This window comes from Danio rerio, chromosome 3 (assembly GCF_052040795.2).
Source record: "Danio rerio strain M-AB ecotype USA chromosome 3, GRCz13ab, whole genome shotgun sequence".
NCBI lineage: Eukaryota > Metazoa > Chordata > Actinopteri > Cypriniformes > Danionidae > Danio > Danio rerio.
The window spans coordinates 34,372,438-34,390,848 of NC_141023.1; the positions used below are offsets into that span (position 1 = coordinate 34,372,438).

General features: G+C 35.9%; 1 protein-coding gene across 4 annotated transcripts in view; it reads right to left on the reverse strand.

Moving 5' to 3' along the window:
- The window catches only part of nsfa (N-ethylmaleimide-sensitive factor a), a 34,222-nt gene extending 16,140 nt beyond the window's left edge, over nucleotides 1-18,082 (reverse strand). The window contains exons 1-8 of one of the 4 annotated variants that reach the window (XM_087242290.1): nucleotides 18,006-18,058; nucleotides 5,621-5,706; nucleotides 3,702-3,801; nucleotides 2,967-3,006; nucleotides 2,713-2,879; nucleotides 492-599; nucleotides 318-393; nucleotides 78-233 (exon numbers count right to left, since the gene is read on the reverse strand). In XM_087242290.1, the coding sequence (XP_087098416.1) occupies nucleotides 78-233; nucleotides 318-393; nucleotides 492-599; nucleotides 2,713-2,879; nucleotides 2,967-3,006; nucleotides 3,702-3,801; nucleotides 5,621-5,706; nucleotides 18,006-18,017 (745 nt within the window). In that variant the 5' untranslated portion in view covers nucleotides 18,018-18,058. 4 annotated transcript variants of the gene reach the window in all.
- Nucleotides 18,083-18,411: the final 329 nt, after the last annotated feature.

Genomic DNA, 18,411 nt, shown 5'->3' on the forward strand with positions numbered 1-18,411 from the left:
AGAAGATGAAGATGTTTGCATTTTCCTGTTCTGGAACATGAATGACTTTTATTATGAAAGGAACAAACAGCACATACCCATCTGCTCCACAATGTCTGGAGGAAAGACTCGAGAGGCAAAGGCCCTGCGGAAGATATCAGAGAACTCCTTGTCTAAACCACCAATGCCCATTTTCTCAAAGTTCCAGTCAGGGTTGATGATGGTCTGACGGGCTTCTTTAGTTTTAGCCTTGCCTGGAGGGCAAAAAGAGTAAGATTAAGAAGCTGTTTATATGACAGTGAATGGAAATGTATTATTTAAAGTCTGATAAAACTCACCAACTAGAGTGAGAGATGAGCTCTCTGATTTTTCAAAAATCACTTGACTGTTTCCAACCAACAGGCCGACCTCAATCTGTGATGTTACACAGGACGATTAGATATGTATACAAATTAATGGATCATTTCTTTCTGTAATATTAAAGTGCAAATTTAATATGCACTTTCTGACACCTTTTGCTTTTTGCCAGATGCTGGTTCACCCTTCAGAATGCTGGAATCCATCGCCTCAATATCTTTGATAAGTAGGCCGAAGAGCTTGTCACAAAAACTGAAGACCAGCTATGACATGAAAATCACAAGACAACAACAAAAACACATTAACACAATTAAAATTATACCAGATTACGCTATGCAACATTCTAAGCTGTGAAATTATTTCAAACCAGGCTCACTCTGAAAATGTACCTCTATATACATTTCTGGAGTGTGTCAAATACACCCCAGGAGCTACGCTTTTTTGCAGTTTTTGTTTTCGCGTATTCACAAGAGGCCGCTGTGTATGCTTTTTCAGATTTCAAATTTCACTCGCAAGTGGCAGTTGCGCCTGTTGTTCTAACATAAATCCACCAGAAGCTGCTGTCAACTCACTGTTTGGCTGACTAAATGACTGACTGACCAATCGACCAAAAATAAAATGCAGCCATACATACTTCTGGCTACATAATTCGCGATCTCCAGAAACGTTTTCAGAATGAGCTTATGTTAAATCATTTTCAGGAATGCAAATCTAAAGTAGATCCAGGAAGATTTTAACTGCATTTTATTTTTGTGTAACTATGACTAAAGATTTCAGTTCATTTAAAGGTCCAAAGGACAGCAAAAAATAAATAAATAAAAAAACACAGAAGTGTAGGAAACGAAGTAACAATAGCATTAAAAGACAATCTATGGATCTTTTTTTCCATACAAGTGTGTACACATGTCTTGAAACAACTATTATTAGGCCCAATCTCAATTCTACCCCGTAGCCCATCCCTTAACCCCTACCCCTCGTTTTGTGCGTTCACGAAAAGAGGTAGGGGTCAACACGCAAATCGAGGGGTAGGGGTGTCCCAATTCTCTTTAGCTTGAAGACATATGGCTAAGGGGAAGAGCTAGATACCTCATCGAACTGAGATTTTTCAGGACCACATTTGAAACCAAGGGGTAAGAAAATACACCCAGAATACACCAGCCTAGTATAGCTACAGCCGGAAGTAAGGAGATCCACAAATGAGTTTTTTTGTCATTATTATGAGTTTTTACAACAAACAAACACATGTTTTAATACATTCGTAACCGCATTTTTTTTTTTACCATCATGTTTAAAAAAACGCTAAAATAAAAACCGCTAAATTTTGCTATCTATGATCCATAATAATAACAACTCCTGTACAGCAGTCCCTCAACATTCTGACACTCGATGACACTGAAATACCCTGTCAGAAAAGTCTAGTGACTGGGAATGAGCTTTTTACAGTGTCTTCTATAATGTTAATGTTGTTTTGGTGTGTTTACATAGATGAATATAGCCACTGTGTAAATGCGCAGTACAGTTTTGATCTTATTGCCACATAAGATCATTATGATAACATAATATATGCCTTCAATGATTTCCTGAAGATAATAACCAAAAAATAACAGAACTGGAATCACTACAGCAGTCGCCATCATCTGATCTCATATGAAGCAAGAGATCGCGATGACTTATGATGATGTGTGCAGGTTCTGTAGCTGTGTCCCATTTCTTAGGGGTAAATTTTGAAGCCCTTCCTCTTCACACTCTGTTTTATGGCCCAAAAGGAAGGGGTAGAGGTAGAAACAGAATTGAGATTGGGCTTTGTTCTCTCTTTCTCTAATAACTACATTATTCTGCTATTAACAGTTCAAGCCTCTGTTATTAGCTCTAAAAAATCAACAAATGTTTTGAAATAAAACTTTTGAACAATGTACTTTATTCACCAATATCTTCACTAAGCTCTTTAGCTGCAAAATTATTAACACATGTTTTCTTGAAGTACACATGAAATCAAAACTAAGCACATTGATTTTGTTAGCTCACATTGCTAGTTCGGTGGTGAGCAATTCATCTATGCATATCATTCAGAAAAACAAATGGTTTGCTCTTCTAATCTTTAAGTGAAAGCTGAAAATACCCTTCCTGTTTATTTTCAGTTAAATTCTCAGATTATGGTCTGAGATATTGGGTGTGGTTAACATTTTTAGCAGAAATAGCAGAGTACAGCAGTTTGTAAAGCATACAGCGTCATCTGCAGTTAACAACAGAGTCGACTCAAAAGGCAAGAGCGATTCATTCTGAAAATCTCCAAACTGATGCAGGAATTATTTTTCAAAACATTTATTGATTTTCAGCTTTATGTAAATGATTTAGTTTTGGGGATGTGTTTCTGACCTGCTGCCCCACGGAGAAACTCTGATTGTTGAAATGCTGGATGAACTCAGCAGCCATTTTGTCTGAGTCGTAAGGGCTGGAGTCTGTGCTCTTCTTCTGCAGGAAGTCAATCTCAATGGTCATGGCACCAATGCACTGTCTGGACTTGTCAAAGTTGTAGTTTGACACTGAAATGGTGGGAATAAAATCAGTGATTTGAATTGTGTGCTGAATTGAACTGTGTCCTAAATGTTCTCCAGGAATAATATACACACCTTCTATTTCTTGCCCAATGGACAGGCCTGCCCATTTCCTCTTTAAGAAGGGTTAAGAAGAGAGTGAATAACATGTAAAAGGTCCATCAAAATATAATGTTCAGACAATAATGAATATTTGGTCATCACTTATATAATTCAAAACTTGTTTATTCATTTGTTTTCTTTTAGCTTATTCCCATTATTTATCAAGGGTCGCAACAGCGGAATGAACTGCCAGCTTATCCAGCATATGTTTTACTCAGCGGATGCCCCTCCAGCTGCATCCCAGCACTGGGAAACACCCATACACTCACATTTACACACATAGACTACGGCCAATTAAGCTTATTCAATTCACCTATAGTGCATGTCTTTGGACTGTGGGGGGAAACCGGAGCGCCCAGAGGAAACCCATACAAACATGGGGAGAACATGCAAACTCAACACAGAAACACCAACTGGCCCAGCTAGGGCTCAAACCAGAGACCTTCTTGCAGTGCTAACCACTGAGCCACCATGACGCCCCTTCAAAATTTATATTAAACAATAAAAAATGCACAATGAAAGTCAACCATTTGGTTGCCAACATTCTTCACAAATATAATTTTGTTTTCCAAGATGAACAAATTTTTCATTTTTGTCTGAACTGTCTCTTTAAATATGTTTGCTTAGCTGTTCTTTGTTATTTCAATGCTAATTAGTCTTGTGCTGTGTTTGTGTCACAAGTAACAGATCTTGGCATGACTTCTGCACCTGTGGCAAACTGAAAGCGATGGTTCCAGGGAGCACAGAGTGGTGACCCTTCACTGTGAACACAAACTTGTGGGTGGGTGTTGTCCTCACAGTCACATGCCTGGAGAGAAAGAGATCCAGAAAACAAAAATAAACACAAACCTCCTATCAGGAATCATCAATGTAACATAAAAAAGGACCATGTCTAGTCACATATTGCCCACGTTTACAACTCCACCAATCCTTAGACAACATAATCTGAGATCAGCACATGGGATTATTTGTCGGAACGACTGACAATGGCTGCTTTTTTTAGTAGGCTTACGTCTCATTCATTCAATTAAATCACAGGTTAATCCTAAACATGGCAGAATATTTTGAGTGGATAAAACCATCTTTATTGTTATTTCTAGCAGAGAATAAATTAAATAATGTAAGGAATAATAATAGTGAGTGAAATGTTTATTTTAAAAAAGGCAAAACGAATCAATTATATATCAATTTAGATCACAAATAAACATGTCATACATCAATACGCCAACACAAACCCACACACATCAGCCCTCATGCTGTGATCTTCTTGGACATGAGGCATCAGCAGGAGGCACTGCGGCAGACTCTGTCAGCCTGACTTAACGTCTGGACTGATTCAGCATCCCAAGGACACACACACACACACACACACACTCTCTCTCTCTCTCTCTCTCTCTCTCTCTCTCTCTCTTTCTCTCTCTCTCTCTCTCTCTCTCTCTCTCACACACACACACACACACACACACACACACACACACACACACACACACACACACACACACACACACACACACACACACACACACTCTCTCTCTCACACACTCACACAAACTCTCTCTCTCTCTCTCTCTTTCCCTCTTTCTCACACACACAAGGCACACAAGGAAAATCCTCAGCTTTGCCTCTGGAGCATTGACAACATGTATATGCATGACACTTTTTCTACAGCCAGATACACTATTATTATAAATCTGCAAACAGATATTACACACTATCAGTATATTTAGGATGGTATTGAATTTTCTTGTTGCAATTAATTCCTGAAGCTTTTATTATGGTATTACCTCAATAATACACATACCGTTCACTCAGCTTTTAAAATGTTAGGACGCTGGTTTAAACCTTAGGACGCAGATTTAAAATTCAGAATGATCTGCAGTACTATGAATGGGGCTAATATGTTTTTCTTTTTCAAATATTTCCCAAATTATGTTTAACAGAGCAAGGAAATGTTCACAGTATTTCCGATAATATTTGAAAGTCTTATTTGTTTTATTTCTGCTGTAATAAAAGCAGTTTTAAATAATAAAAAAACATTTTAAGGTCAAAATTATTAGCCGCTTTAAGCTATTTTTTTTTTGATAGTCAACAAAACAACCATTGTTATACAATAACTTGCCTAGTTACCCAAACCTCCCTAGTTAACCTAATTAATTTAGTTAAGCCTTTTAATTGCACTTTAAGCTGAATACTTGTATCTTGAAAAATATCTAGTCAAATAGTATTTACTGTCATTATGGAGAGATAAAATAAATCAGTTGTTAGAAATGAGTTATTAAAACTATTATGTTTAGAAATGTGTTGAAAAACTCTCTTCGTTTAAGAGACAGGGGGCTTAAATTCTGACTTCAATTATATATATATATATATATATATATATATATATATATATATATATATATATATATATATATATATATATATATATATATATATATATATTAATTGAACCTGATTGTTTTTTCCCTATACAACCATTAAGTTTTGAGACTGGTCTCAAGATGTAATTTATTTTATTTTATTTTTTTAATTTTTAAAGGGCTCAATAAACTTCCTATTTTTAGAAATATTTGCAATCGATGAATCTTGCCTGAAGTGTGTGTGTGTGTGCGCATGTTAATACTCACTGTCCAGACTGCAGGTCTTTCTCACTCACTACAGCACAGTTAGTCAGTGACAGCTCATCTGTCGGGCATCGGGCTGCTTGCATCGTCTGCACACAGACAAATAGTAATGAAGAGAGACAGTAAGACATTGAAGAGCTGTGGAGAAGTTTGCCGCACAAGAGAAAGAGATGTCTGGCCATTTATATTAGAGCTTAAAGGTGATGTGTGCAATCTGTTAAAATACTTATTTTCTATGAACTATAATCAAGTAAATCATTCGTCAACTGATTCCCCCAAAAAAGTGTTTTTTTTAAACCATTTTTTAAACTTTATTTGAGGAGTTTAAAAGAATAGCATTGGCTCAACCTATTTGTGACTTATTATCTGGCAGTTTTTGAGGAAACCTGTTTGAGAAATGTCATTATTTAGCTCCACTTGGTGGCGCTGGTGGCACAGAAATTACACACGTCAGCTTTAACACATGCATCTTGCTATATAAGCTCACTGGGCGTCTCCTATGAAAAGATCTTTCTGCATGAAAAATTTAAATCACGCCATATGACAGAGTTCACATGATGCTCATGAGAAATTCAGAAAATAGTACATCCCATGGTGCAAAATAGCAAGATGGAGAGCGGTTTCTAGTGTGCAAGCTAAAATCTGTCAGTCAAAGCAGCGCGATTGTTTTTGATAGATTTTTTAACACAATCTCACCTAATCATCCCTTCCAGGACCACATGCATCATGTTTTATTGCTACCGAGATCCTACAAAACCCAAACCAATATCGTTGCAAGGGTTAGACATAAACAGTATTACCGGCAACTGAGGCGAGGGAATGATAACAAAAATATAATAATCATAAATCAATCTGCAAGAGAGCATTCACAGGATGTGTTAAGCATGGGTAAATGAGAAACATAAAAGACAGTTACATTTTGTAAACTGAGACTGACAGAGAAGGTTCATGGGGTTTCTCTCTTTATTTGTTCCTTCTTTGGTTGTTGCAGCTAACCAAAGCTCTATAAATAAAACATGGCACAAAAGTAGACAAAACAACAAGCGCTAATAGAAATGAAGCGTTGCATGCTGTTCCCATCTGGATTTACCAAAGGAACAGTGTGCTACAGAAAGATAGATAATGAATGACTCAACAAAAAACAAAAGTTCAGTGAAAACAGGGTGTTAGATGGATTTAGAGAATAATAAAATAAAACTAGAGAGTAGAACTTTAGCTCAATATCTTTAAAAATGCGTTTATAAGTAGTTAAAGCAACAATTAACATGAGATAATCAACTATATTTTTACCTGCATTTACTATTAGATTAATTGTATTTCGAGACAGATGTTTTTAGCATTAAATGCCAAAAGCAGATCTTTAGAAAAAAAAATGGCAAACAAGGATTAATAACAATGATCAACTAATGATTGAATGATCAAAAGCAACTTTAAAGTTGTCCAATTATCTTTTTTCTCCTTTTGAATGCTACATTAGTCGTTAAGTCGTGTGGGCAAAAAAGTCTACAGGTTTACTAAGTCCACTTCAAAGGATATTTAAAAAAATATTTATTTATTTTCAAGAACAACAACGAAAGGCTTGTTCAAACTACAAGTGCTGTTTTTGAGGGATTGTTATGTCACAAAGTGGCCCAAATCCCACCTATTAAAATTTGATTGCTTGAGGGGTGTGGGGAGGAGCATTCCCACTCTGATATATCTTGCTACATGTGTGCATGTAAATGTTTTGCACAATCGTTTTGAACAATATTCTCTGCTCAAATCGATTATGTTGTGAAATACTTGATATTGTTCAAGAACACATATTAAACATCTTAACGATTATCAAATTTGTCAATGCATTTTTTTTACAACACATAAAATCATCAAGCTTTCCCAAAACACATGAACATACGTGGTTGATTCACTTTTAAAAAAAAAAACAGAGGAGAAAGAGAAAGAGAAAGAACAAATACAGAAGTATTGAATGTGTGGCGTGATTAAAAGATATCAACACTCAAAACCTTTGGATAGAAGAAAGTTCAGAAACTGGACAAGGAATAATCTTTTTTTAACTAAGTTTATTTTGGGCTTTTGAATAAATAATGTCTAAAATATAGTGCCAAGTTGTTGTACCCAATGCGTAATTGTAGTGCAATAAAGCCAGAAATCACGCTATTCACTGTGCTAATGATGAAATTGAAATGGCACGTGTCCTCAAATATAATTATCCTTGGACTCCTGAAGTAAAAATGTAAAAAATAATTGATTGTTTTAATCATTTTATGATTGTGTGTATGTATTGGGGAGGAGATTCTAAATTAGTTTGTTTGTTTCTTTTGCCCTATTTCTGTTCTTTTTGTGTTAACATCTGAGTAAGAATTGATGTATACAAATGCAAAGGATAAAAATATCCCTTTAAAAGTACTTCACCAGTGGCAGGCTTTTAAGTGTACAAATGTTTTTAAAAGCATGTCTTTGGGGGAAACTGGAGCACTTGGAGGAAACCCACGCGAATGGAGGGAGAACATGCAAACTCCACACAGAAATGCCAACTGACCCAGCCGAGGCTCAAACCAGCGACCTTCTTGCTCTGAAGCGACAGCACTACCCCTTGCGCCACTACGTCACCCCACCAAAAATGTATCGAACAAAAATATGTTATACTATTCAATAAACCCTCTAATTTTTGTGGCTTCAGTCATTGTTAGGGTACTCTTTTAAGTTTGGAACATTAACAACTGATCTGAAATTTATATTGTTTAATATGGAAAATTATTATCGAGATCAAATTTATGCCGTATCGCCCAGCCCTAATTATTTTTGTTATTATTTATTTATTATAAATTGTTTAGGTTGATCACAAATAAGTGACAGATTGTCCCGCCCTCATGCCTGTAAATTCATCATCAGAGAAGAGGAGAAAAGAGATGCCACAATAAATAAATTAATAAACAAATACAAAAAAAAAAAAATAATAAAAAATAAATAAAGAAATAAATAAAGAAAGAAATGGCAAAATAATGGTGTGCAAAGATAGAAAATAATCTGCAATACTTTATAAAAAAAAAAGTAAAGCAAGGGATCATTCACCGCAAAAAAACCATATAATTTACTCAACATCAGGAGGTTCCAAATCTTTATGGGTTTACTTTTTTGTTGAAGACAAAAAAAATATATTTTGAAAAATGTTAGAAACCTGTAACCATTCACTAACAAGGGTTGTGAATCTACACTGGTCTCACGGTTCGGTTCAGTTACGATTATCATGCCATCGATATAGTTCAATCGATATCTCGATGCATTGACAATGCTTTCCATACATAATTAGATTTTTTCTTCACAACACAAGATTATTTTTTATTAAAATCTATAAATATATTAATATTTATATTATATTTGTAATACAATTTTGTCCTTTAATACAAGCAGTAAGATATATGAACTGTACCTTTAATTTTACCTGCTCAAAGAAAACACTCTTTTTCAATGTATCAAGCAAAACTCCAATACATGCACAGAAGACAACACAAGCATTTATAGCAAATAAACTAATGTAAATATTATCCAGCTTCCTTTTTGAGCGCTGTCTTACACCCCTATGATTGGTCATTGTCTTCACCTGCTCAACAGAAAGGGCTGCGCTTGGCTTTAGAAATGAAAGTGTAGTTCACCGTTGAGTTTTAAGTAGTAGGAGCTTTTTATTTAGTCGCCCTTGCCTCCTTCGCCATAGTATTCTACTGTGACATTGCGCATAGGAGATAAATGACTTCAGTACTTTATAACCGGTTATGATCTATTACTGAACCGCTATTGAATTGTCCCCATCTGCATCGCGGTTCACCGAAGAGACAATTAATTTTGACACCCCTACTATGGAAGGTGCCTGTGCCTTAAATGCAAATGAGCTGGTACCCCCCCACTCCCCAACCACACTGTTCCCACGTGTCAGAGACATAGAGATCTGTCTGTATTGCTCTGATGGGTGTAGCCTTCACCTGCTGCGTCTCACCTCAGATAAACAGCACAGTGACAGACAAAACAGAAGCAGATCTCCCTTAATACAGCAAGAACATTCCCCAAGATTATTTGATGTGTTTGTTATGGAGTTAATTCAAGCCTTTCTGCAACGATGAGTCACACACAATGTTGTCACAAAGTTTGCACACACATGCAAGTCAATGGTTACAGGTTTTAAACATTTTTCTAAATAACTCATTTTGTGTTCAACAAAAGAAACACACTCAAACTGGTTCATTACAAATAAAAAATGAATAAACGATGATAGAATTTTCATTTTTTATGGTTAACCGTCAGTTTAAAGCAAGACTTTGAATGTATAATTGCTGTGCTATCTGTAGTATCCTAATTAAAGCCTTGGTGTAGATGTTAATTCAACAGCCTGACATAATCCAGTTACCGAAGAGCAGTCCAACAATTAGAGCTACTTTAGTTTCAGGTCAAAAAAGCAATAATCCATGACTCGCTGCCAGTGTGCAAAACAAACCTCACCACAGGCCCCATCACACCATTCACCCATTACTCCTGGCTCTTTACTAACCTCAACTGAACCTCTGTTTGTCCTGACAGTGATGGTTTGTGTGTATGGCATTGGGACACAGTTTTAGGCACTGTACTCCCCCGAGCGGTTGCTAATGTACCAAGAAGGGTCATAGCAACTGGGGTTACAGCCTGCCTGCTCTCAGGACACTAAGAGCGAGCAGAAAAACTAGTGAGAGTGAAGCAAAACAGCTCAATCTGGCAAGCGAGACAAGCGAAGGCAGAGGGCGTTCGGAAAAGCATACATACCTTGAAGAATATTACAACCTTGGGAGCCAATGAATGCACGCAAGCAAGAGGGAGGGCAGAAGGACATTAGACAAACAGTTGAGACAGCCACCACCACATCGAGCTGAAGACAGCATGTGGTGGAGAAAAGACAAGAGTGTGCAGCGTGTGGCAGCATGCAGAGCAGAGCAACCGCAGCAAAGGCAAATCACAGACATGCCAAAGCTTGATATGGTTGGGCAATGTCTATTTTGACAGTATTTTTTTAATGTGAAATGTTGCAAATGGGGTTCAATCCACATGCTGAAGAATGTATAGTTTGTGGACACGCACAGGTCATCATGACAGTAGCGAATAAAAATGTAACCATTTTTTTAAGATTTAAAAGTAGCCTTTTGTGCCTACAGAATTTTAATCTGTAAAGTTTCGGCTCAAAATACCCATCAGATTATTTATTATATCTTTCTGAAAATGGGAAATCTTATTTGTTAGGACAGTATGTTTTTGGTGCCTGTGCCTTAAATGCAAATGAGCTGGTACCCCCCACCCCCCAACCACACTGTTCCCACGTGTCAGAGACATAGAGATCTGTCTGTATTGCTCTGATGGGTGTAGCCTTCACCTGCTGCGTCTCACCTCAGATAAACAGCACAGTGACAGACAAAACAGAAGCAGATCTCCCTTAATACAGCAAGAACATTCCCCAAGATTATTTGATGTGTTTGTTGTGGAGTTAATTCAAGCCTTTCTGCAACGATGAGTTACACACAATGTTGTCACAAAGTTTGCACACACATGCACACAAACTCATACATATGTTTAACTTTACACTGTTTTGGACGGGAAATGTGACAGGACACCCATTATTATCCACTGCTGTATGGATATCCTTTATGTACAAAATAAACCTGATTTAATGTTCACAAACCGGGATTGAGGCATCTTCTTTTATAATTGTACTGACACTATGTGGCTGTGGTGATGAATTATGTAGCGATTTTATTGTCTTTTCTTTATTTCAATCATGCAATTTTTTAAACTTATAAAATTCATCCTTAAGGTGCAGATGATCACAGAGAGCTGAACAGATCTTTTAATCCCAGCTGTAAGTCCTGTCTTGTGGATATGATTATACGTGTTACTATGGAGACATGTAAATAAGCAGCTGTCAATCAATTCGGTGGGCGGGGGAAACTGTACTCCCACATTATGTTGCGGTGGGCCTCAAAATGGGAGGGAATTGGATCCTATTTTAAAATCAGAAATTTTTAAAAGAGAGACTTATTGTCTTTATATCAGCCCAATATGACTCAACACACTATACCTGCACACTATCATCATAGGTGCCCTTTAAAAATCTGATTTGAGTATAATCTATGGTTTCCGCTACATTCATTCTTCCGTGGCGGGGCACCACACCAAAATTCATCCCGCCACGGCTACATTACAGCTTCTTATTTCATATATTCAGTCGAGTTTTAAATAGTGGGTTAAAATCGCACCGAAAAAGTATGAAAAGGTAGGTGAATAATAACAGCGCAAACTTTTCTGTGACCGTTGTAGTGCTGTGCGTTCTGTTTAACCCTTTAAGGTGACGTGCTGACTGACTGACTGACTGACTGACTGACAGGTGCGTGATGCGTGAAACCAGCAAACATGGTGTAGCTTTCAGTCATGATTAACACAGTTTCCATAATTATACTTTATTTAGAGATAAAGGTCTGTGGCTCTGCATATAATGACTTTATCTTGCTGGAGTTTATAGCCGTTTCACTTTACTTCAGGACGCAATAATGCTGGGTCCTATCGGAGACATTCATAAATATTCCTAGCAAATCTAATAAATGTTGGAGACATACTCGGTACATAATTGCACTAAATTACACTTCAGTTGCGTTTATTTGAGGGTGCGCAGGAAAATCTGCACTTGAGCAGCGTATTTTTGAGGGCGAGCAAGAAGTTTTGTGCACAAGCAGAGGAAATCAGCGCTCAAGCAGAGATTGACATGCTCGTAAGCTATTACATGAATGCGATTTCGACTCAATACTGCGCCCATGACATTTGTCAATAAAATAACGCCACATGTAGTGGTAGATATGTGTAAAATGGCCAACAGAGTCTGCCGCCACAGCTGGAAAAAAATCCTAGAGGAAATACTGTAATCTTACAAAAATAAGCTGAAACATAGTCGAGTTAAAGCAGCAAACATATCCTGTCATGATTTATTTGTCATTTTTTACAAAATACTATACATATTGGGAAAATTACAGTGTACATTTAAAATATATTTTACATATTTGACATAAATACATACATATATACAAAAGTTTTAAAATATAGAAAAAATATATAATTTTACTAAGAACATGCCTATTAATAATAATAATAATAATAATAATATGAATATTTTTTCCAAAATCAATATTTACAAGAGCTTTCAGTTATCACTTACTAATTAGTAAACAATTTTAGTTATAAAAATGTAGGTGCTAGTTTCATAAAAAAAAAAATATAGAGATCTGATATCAAACCGGAGGGGGCAGTGTCTATACATCCAAAATCACAAGCTTTGAACAAAATATAGCTGCATTATAGTGTGCTAAATAAACAAAATAAAATGCTGTGTGTCATTTCATCTATCAGTGTACTGAGTAGAAATCTATTTCAAGCAGCCCTACTCTCCATGTTTAATGAGGTTGGGTCTCTAGAGAGATATTCAATGAGGAATGAGAAGAAGCCTGATCAATAGAGCTGAGAGAAACCCCTGACTGCACAGAGGATGTCCCGTCACAGGATGAATCTGTCTGGAATCAGCTAATAAATTATCTACACTGGAGGCATGGTTCAACGTTATTAGTTTACATGTCCATTTCATAAGTGGCACATTTCACAAAGTTATGATCAACAGGCAAACAGAGGTTCAACAGATTCTGAGATTTCTGCCTGTCACAGATGGCTAGACTACTGGATTACACTGGGATGGCAGAGTGACTAGTATTACGCTCACTTTATGGATTTTGTCTCTGTTCTTGATATTACACAAGATGTAAAACATGAAGATTAACACCACAGAGAAAATATCTCTGTTATGGAAAAAATGCAGATCTTTGAGTTTCATACAGAAGACTTAAAAAAAGTACAAAAAACTAATTAAGGACAATTAAAAATGGTCATTAAATTGTACCATAAATTGGCAATTCCTAAAACAAATTTTATGAAAATCCTTTTTTTTATTGTTATTTGATTTTACATTACATATAAAAAGATCTTGGTAAAATCATTTACTTTTCAGAGAGAGGACTTTAAGGGACTTTAAGAAAAAAAGTCTTTGCTTCAGATCACTTCTGATAATCTTTGTGGCTCATGTTGCATGCATTTATCTGCTTGATGCGAAATAATTGGATTTTGAAGATTGAAGCATTGCAAATTGATATTAGTAGGGCAATTGATATACGAACCAAATAGACTAGTTTTAATGGATAAAATGCAGATTTAAGAAATAAATCAATGGCAAAATAGTGGTTTAACGTCATTACTATGGAAGTAAAGGATTATCCTCATGATCAGCTATTTGGTTTCTTTAACACTGTTCAAATTATCTTAATTTTGTGTTACAACTGGAATCGATGATCGACAGATCAAGGCTTTTATAAGGTAGTGTATAACTGAGTTTTTAGCAATTTTCAGATATCATGCTTTTATGATGTACACTGAAGAGTCCAATGGAGTTTTTAAGCAATTAAGTGATTAAAATTGTAAATAAATAAACAAAACTATTGGAAAATGATCTGGTTTTTGCTAAGAAATATATGAATTACTGTTTTAATATCTCAATAAAAATCACAACAGCCATGAATTATCAGCTCTTAACAGCTCAACTGTCAATTAACAGATATTCTGACAATGCAGGCTTTCAAACAACTTGAGAGAGGTGAAATTGTGAGCTTAAATCCATTGAACTGTCCCATTAAATTGGAATGTCGCAATCCCTCATATTTGCTGCAATGTTACATTCAGCTTTATGACATTCACCACAATAAAATACTGCTTTCCTGCAGGGTCTTTAATTAGAGCCACGACTGATGGGGTGGATGCATCAACAATATAAATGATTCATTTGTTTTTAATACACTTTAGAGCTTGGCAGTTATTCCATGCCACATTTCTGTAAACTAATATATAAAGGATTTTTCATGAAGGCATTTTAATTAAATAAAGTAGACATATATGTTAGCTGCATAGAAGCGGGAAGCATTTCATTAAAGGAGAAATTCTTTTAAGAGAAAACCAGGAGCAGTACTCATGGGAGACACTCAGAAAAAAAAAATCGCAGAAGATATGAAGTAGAAACCATAGCGTCTCGCATTTATAGAAGCCATTATGACAGACACAAGCAGACGATTTACCATTCACACACTCTTTAAGAGGTATTATGTTTTTAACACTGAGGTGAAGTCTGTGGGTTATGAAGCCCACACAGAGTTTGTCTGGTTTGATCAGTTCAGTTTACAAGTAACATTTCATCATAATCAAAAGAATATCTTAGCAGCTAAAACAATATGAATAACAGATGTTATTTGGAGATGTTTGCTCTTCATTTTATCATCTCTATTTATTCTTCCTTGAGTAGAATCACAGCAGGGAACCTGATGGGCTTAATAAAGCAATCCACACAGTGTGATTTGCATTTGCTCATCTTTTCTTACGGCTGTTAGTGGAGTGTATGTGTGTAAAACATTCACAATGTTCTGAACAGCTTCTGAACACATGCATATCACTGGCATGCCCTCTCTCACCTTATGTGTGTGTGAATGTCTTTAAGTACAGGACAGATATATACAATTTAAAAAATGCTGGGTCATGCTGGTAACCCAAATTTGGGTAAATCATGGCCAAAACATACTGCCGGGCTAATTTTCTAAATAAAATAATATTTTTAGGGGTGTTCTCAAAGTTTTAACCGATATTTAACCCCTTTTAGAGTGTATATACACTCACTGGCCACTTTATTAGGTACTGTCCAACTGCTCGTTAAAGCAAATTATTAATCAGCCAATCTCACGGCAGCAACTCAATGCATGTTTAGGCATGTAGACATGTTCAAGACAATCTGCTGCAGTTCAAACCGAGCATCAGATTGGGGAAAAAGGTGATTTATGTGCAGAAGAGCATCTCTGAATACACAACACGTCCAACCTTGAGGCAGATGGACTACAACAGCAAAAGACCACACCGGGTGCCACTCCTGTCAGCTAAGAACAGGAAACTGAGGCCACAATTCGCACAGGCTCACCAAAATTGGACAATAAAAGATTGAAAAAATGTTCCCTGGTCTGATGAGTCTCAATTTCTGCTGCAACATTCAGAAGATAGAGTCAGAATTTGGCGTCAACAACATGAAAGCATGGATCCATCCTGTCTTGTATCAATGGTACAGGTTGGTGGTAGTGGTGTCATAGTCTGGGGGATATTTTCTTGGCACACTTTGGGCCCATTAGTACCAATTGAGCATCATGTGAATGCCACAGCCTACCTGAGTACTGTTGCTGACCATGTCCATTCCTTTATGACCACAGTGTACTCATATTCTGATGGCTACTTACAGGAAGATAACATGTCATAAAGCGCAAAAAATCTCACACGGATTTCTTGAACATGACAGTGAGTTCACTGTACTCAAATGGCCTCCACAGTCACCAAATCTCAAACCAGTAGAGCACCTTTGGGATGTGGTGGAATGAGAGATTTGCAGCTCCGACAAATCTGCAGCTACTGTGTGAAGCTATCATGCCAATGCGGACCAAAATCTCTGAGAAATATTTGAATCTATGCCATGAAGGATTAAGGCAGTTCTGAAGGCATAAGCGGGTGCATTCCAGTACTAGTAAGGTGTACCTAATAAAGTGGAAGGTGAGTGTATATTAAATGTTCTTATTTAAATATAGTGCATTTATTATATTATATTATATTATATTATATTATATTGTATTGTATTGTATTATATTATATTATATTGTATTGTATTGTATTATATTATATTATATTATATTGAATTGTATTGTATTGTATTATATTATATTATATTGTATTGTATTGTATTATATTATATTATATTGTATTATATTATATTATATTACATTATATTATGAAGAATAATTAATAATAAATTTTAATGTGATTCATGATTACTTGTAATGTAATTATGTGATGTAAGTGGATAAGAATTTTTATGAATATATATGAATAACACATAATTTTTATATGTACTTATAGACTTATATATGCTAGTCCTTATTATATGTAAATAAATATTTTTATTTGAACAATTAAAATAATATTTTAATTCATTAAAAAAGAAATAAAATAAGAAGAATATTAACAATAATAACCGTCATCATTAACATTTTATTACTTATTTCTAATGTATATTTCTTTTAAAAATGCATGTAATGTATTTTTATGATAATCTTTAATGATCATTAATGTTTTTATAAATAAATAAATACATAAATAAATTAATAAATTAGTTTATTAATATTTAGAATGTTTAAGCCATGATAATGTAACAATGTCAAAAAAGCAGTTGAAAGATTTTTCTTATGAAAATCAATCAAGCCAAAGAGACATAAAAGCTTATCAGGAGGAGCCTATCACACATATTATGTTAAGATAGCAACAACGATGGTATTTTTCACAATGAGCAAAGAATCCGTTGAGTCCTACAGAGAGGAGCACCCTGCAGCACAGGGAGGAGAGAGGGAGAGCTGGAGATATGCGCACGAAATATATTTGCAATGAGGGAACGGTGTGTTTCCGTGGTCATTGCCCAACGAATGGCTCATGTTGAATGGGAAAATCGCAAGGCTCGTCAAGGTTATACATCACGAGCTCTTCAAGCAGAAGCACACGGTGGAGAAATGAGCTTATGAGAGCATTACGCGAGCCATGTCAAGGTTAAATCCGCTCAAACAGCACAGTACTGTCATAACATGGTTCTTCTGCAGGAAATACGGTACATGATAGTAAACTTACATCATTATTATCCATATTGAATAATTGAGCAATCAACCGCCGGCTGGTTCATCTTGTAACGTTCGCTTATCGATAGGCTTCAGCATAACACAACCTCCACGTATCTATTTTAAGATTTAGCCTGTTTACCAATGGATTTCTGTGTATTCCTGTTTAGCAATCAATTCTAGACATTTAACATACAGTTGCTAAAAATGAATGGTTTCGTGACACCACCGATATTCGAGTATATATGCTGTGTGATTAGTATTATTGGTCGACTTCCCGTTTACGTTACCCTTGTGCAGTAGCCGCATATTAGCATGCTAATAACAATACCAATGATATAAACCAAAAACCAATACTATTAGTGTATATCTGTTCACAAGTGACTGCTTCGTCCATCTGATATGTATAGTGGCTGGTTATACAGAGGAAATATCCAAGTGACTGGCATCAAACTAGATACGTTTCGTACACAAATTAAATGCGACACCGACGCTTTTCTCGAGAGCGATTTTGGTGAAACAGGGCGTTACGTTTTAACGCATTGTTAAATCCGAATATATAAGCTTTTTGGTTTAAGAAGTGAAATGGAAGGATATCTTACCCGGGTCGCCATGTTTGCGTTAGGTGAAGCTGCTCGGTTGAGCTCCTCACAGCAGAACTAGAGCAGCACCACAGCAGTGGACAGCGACACACAACTGCGCATGCGTGACAATTCTGACTCATTTCAGTGAATCGATTCTTTTGAACTTTTGATCCAGGTGTTCTTTTAAAAAAAAAAATCTTTCTTTTTTAATGAAATGCTTAAAACATTAACAACAAATGTAAAATTCAAACAACAGCAGTACATGGGTTTTCAGTCATTTAGTCCAAGACAATGCCAAGTCCTTCACCAAAGCTTTAGTTCATATTGCTTTTAAGTTTGTTGATCCCTTTTTATTTAATTTGCTGAACATTTCCAATCAAATGCATAACAAATCTTACAATATTCACATTTTAGCATAACATAT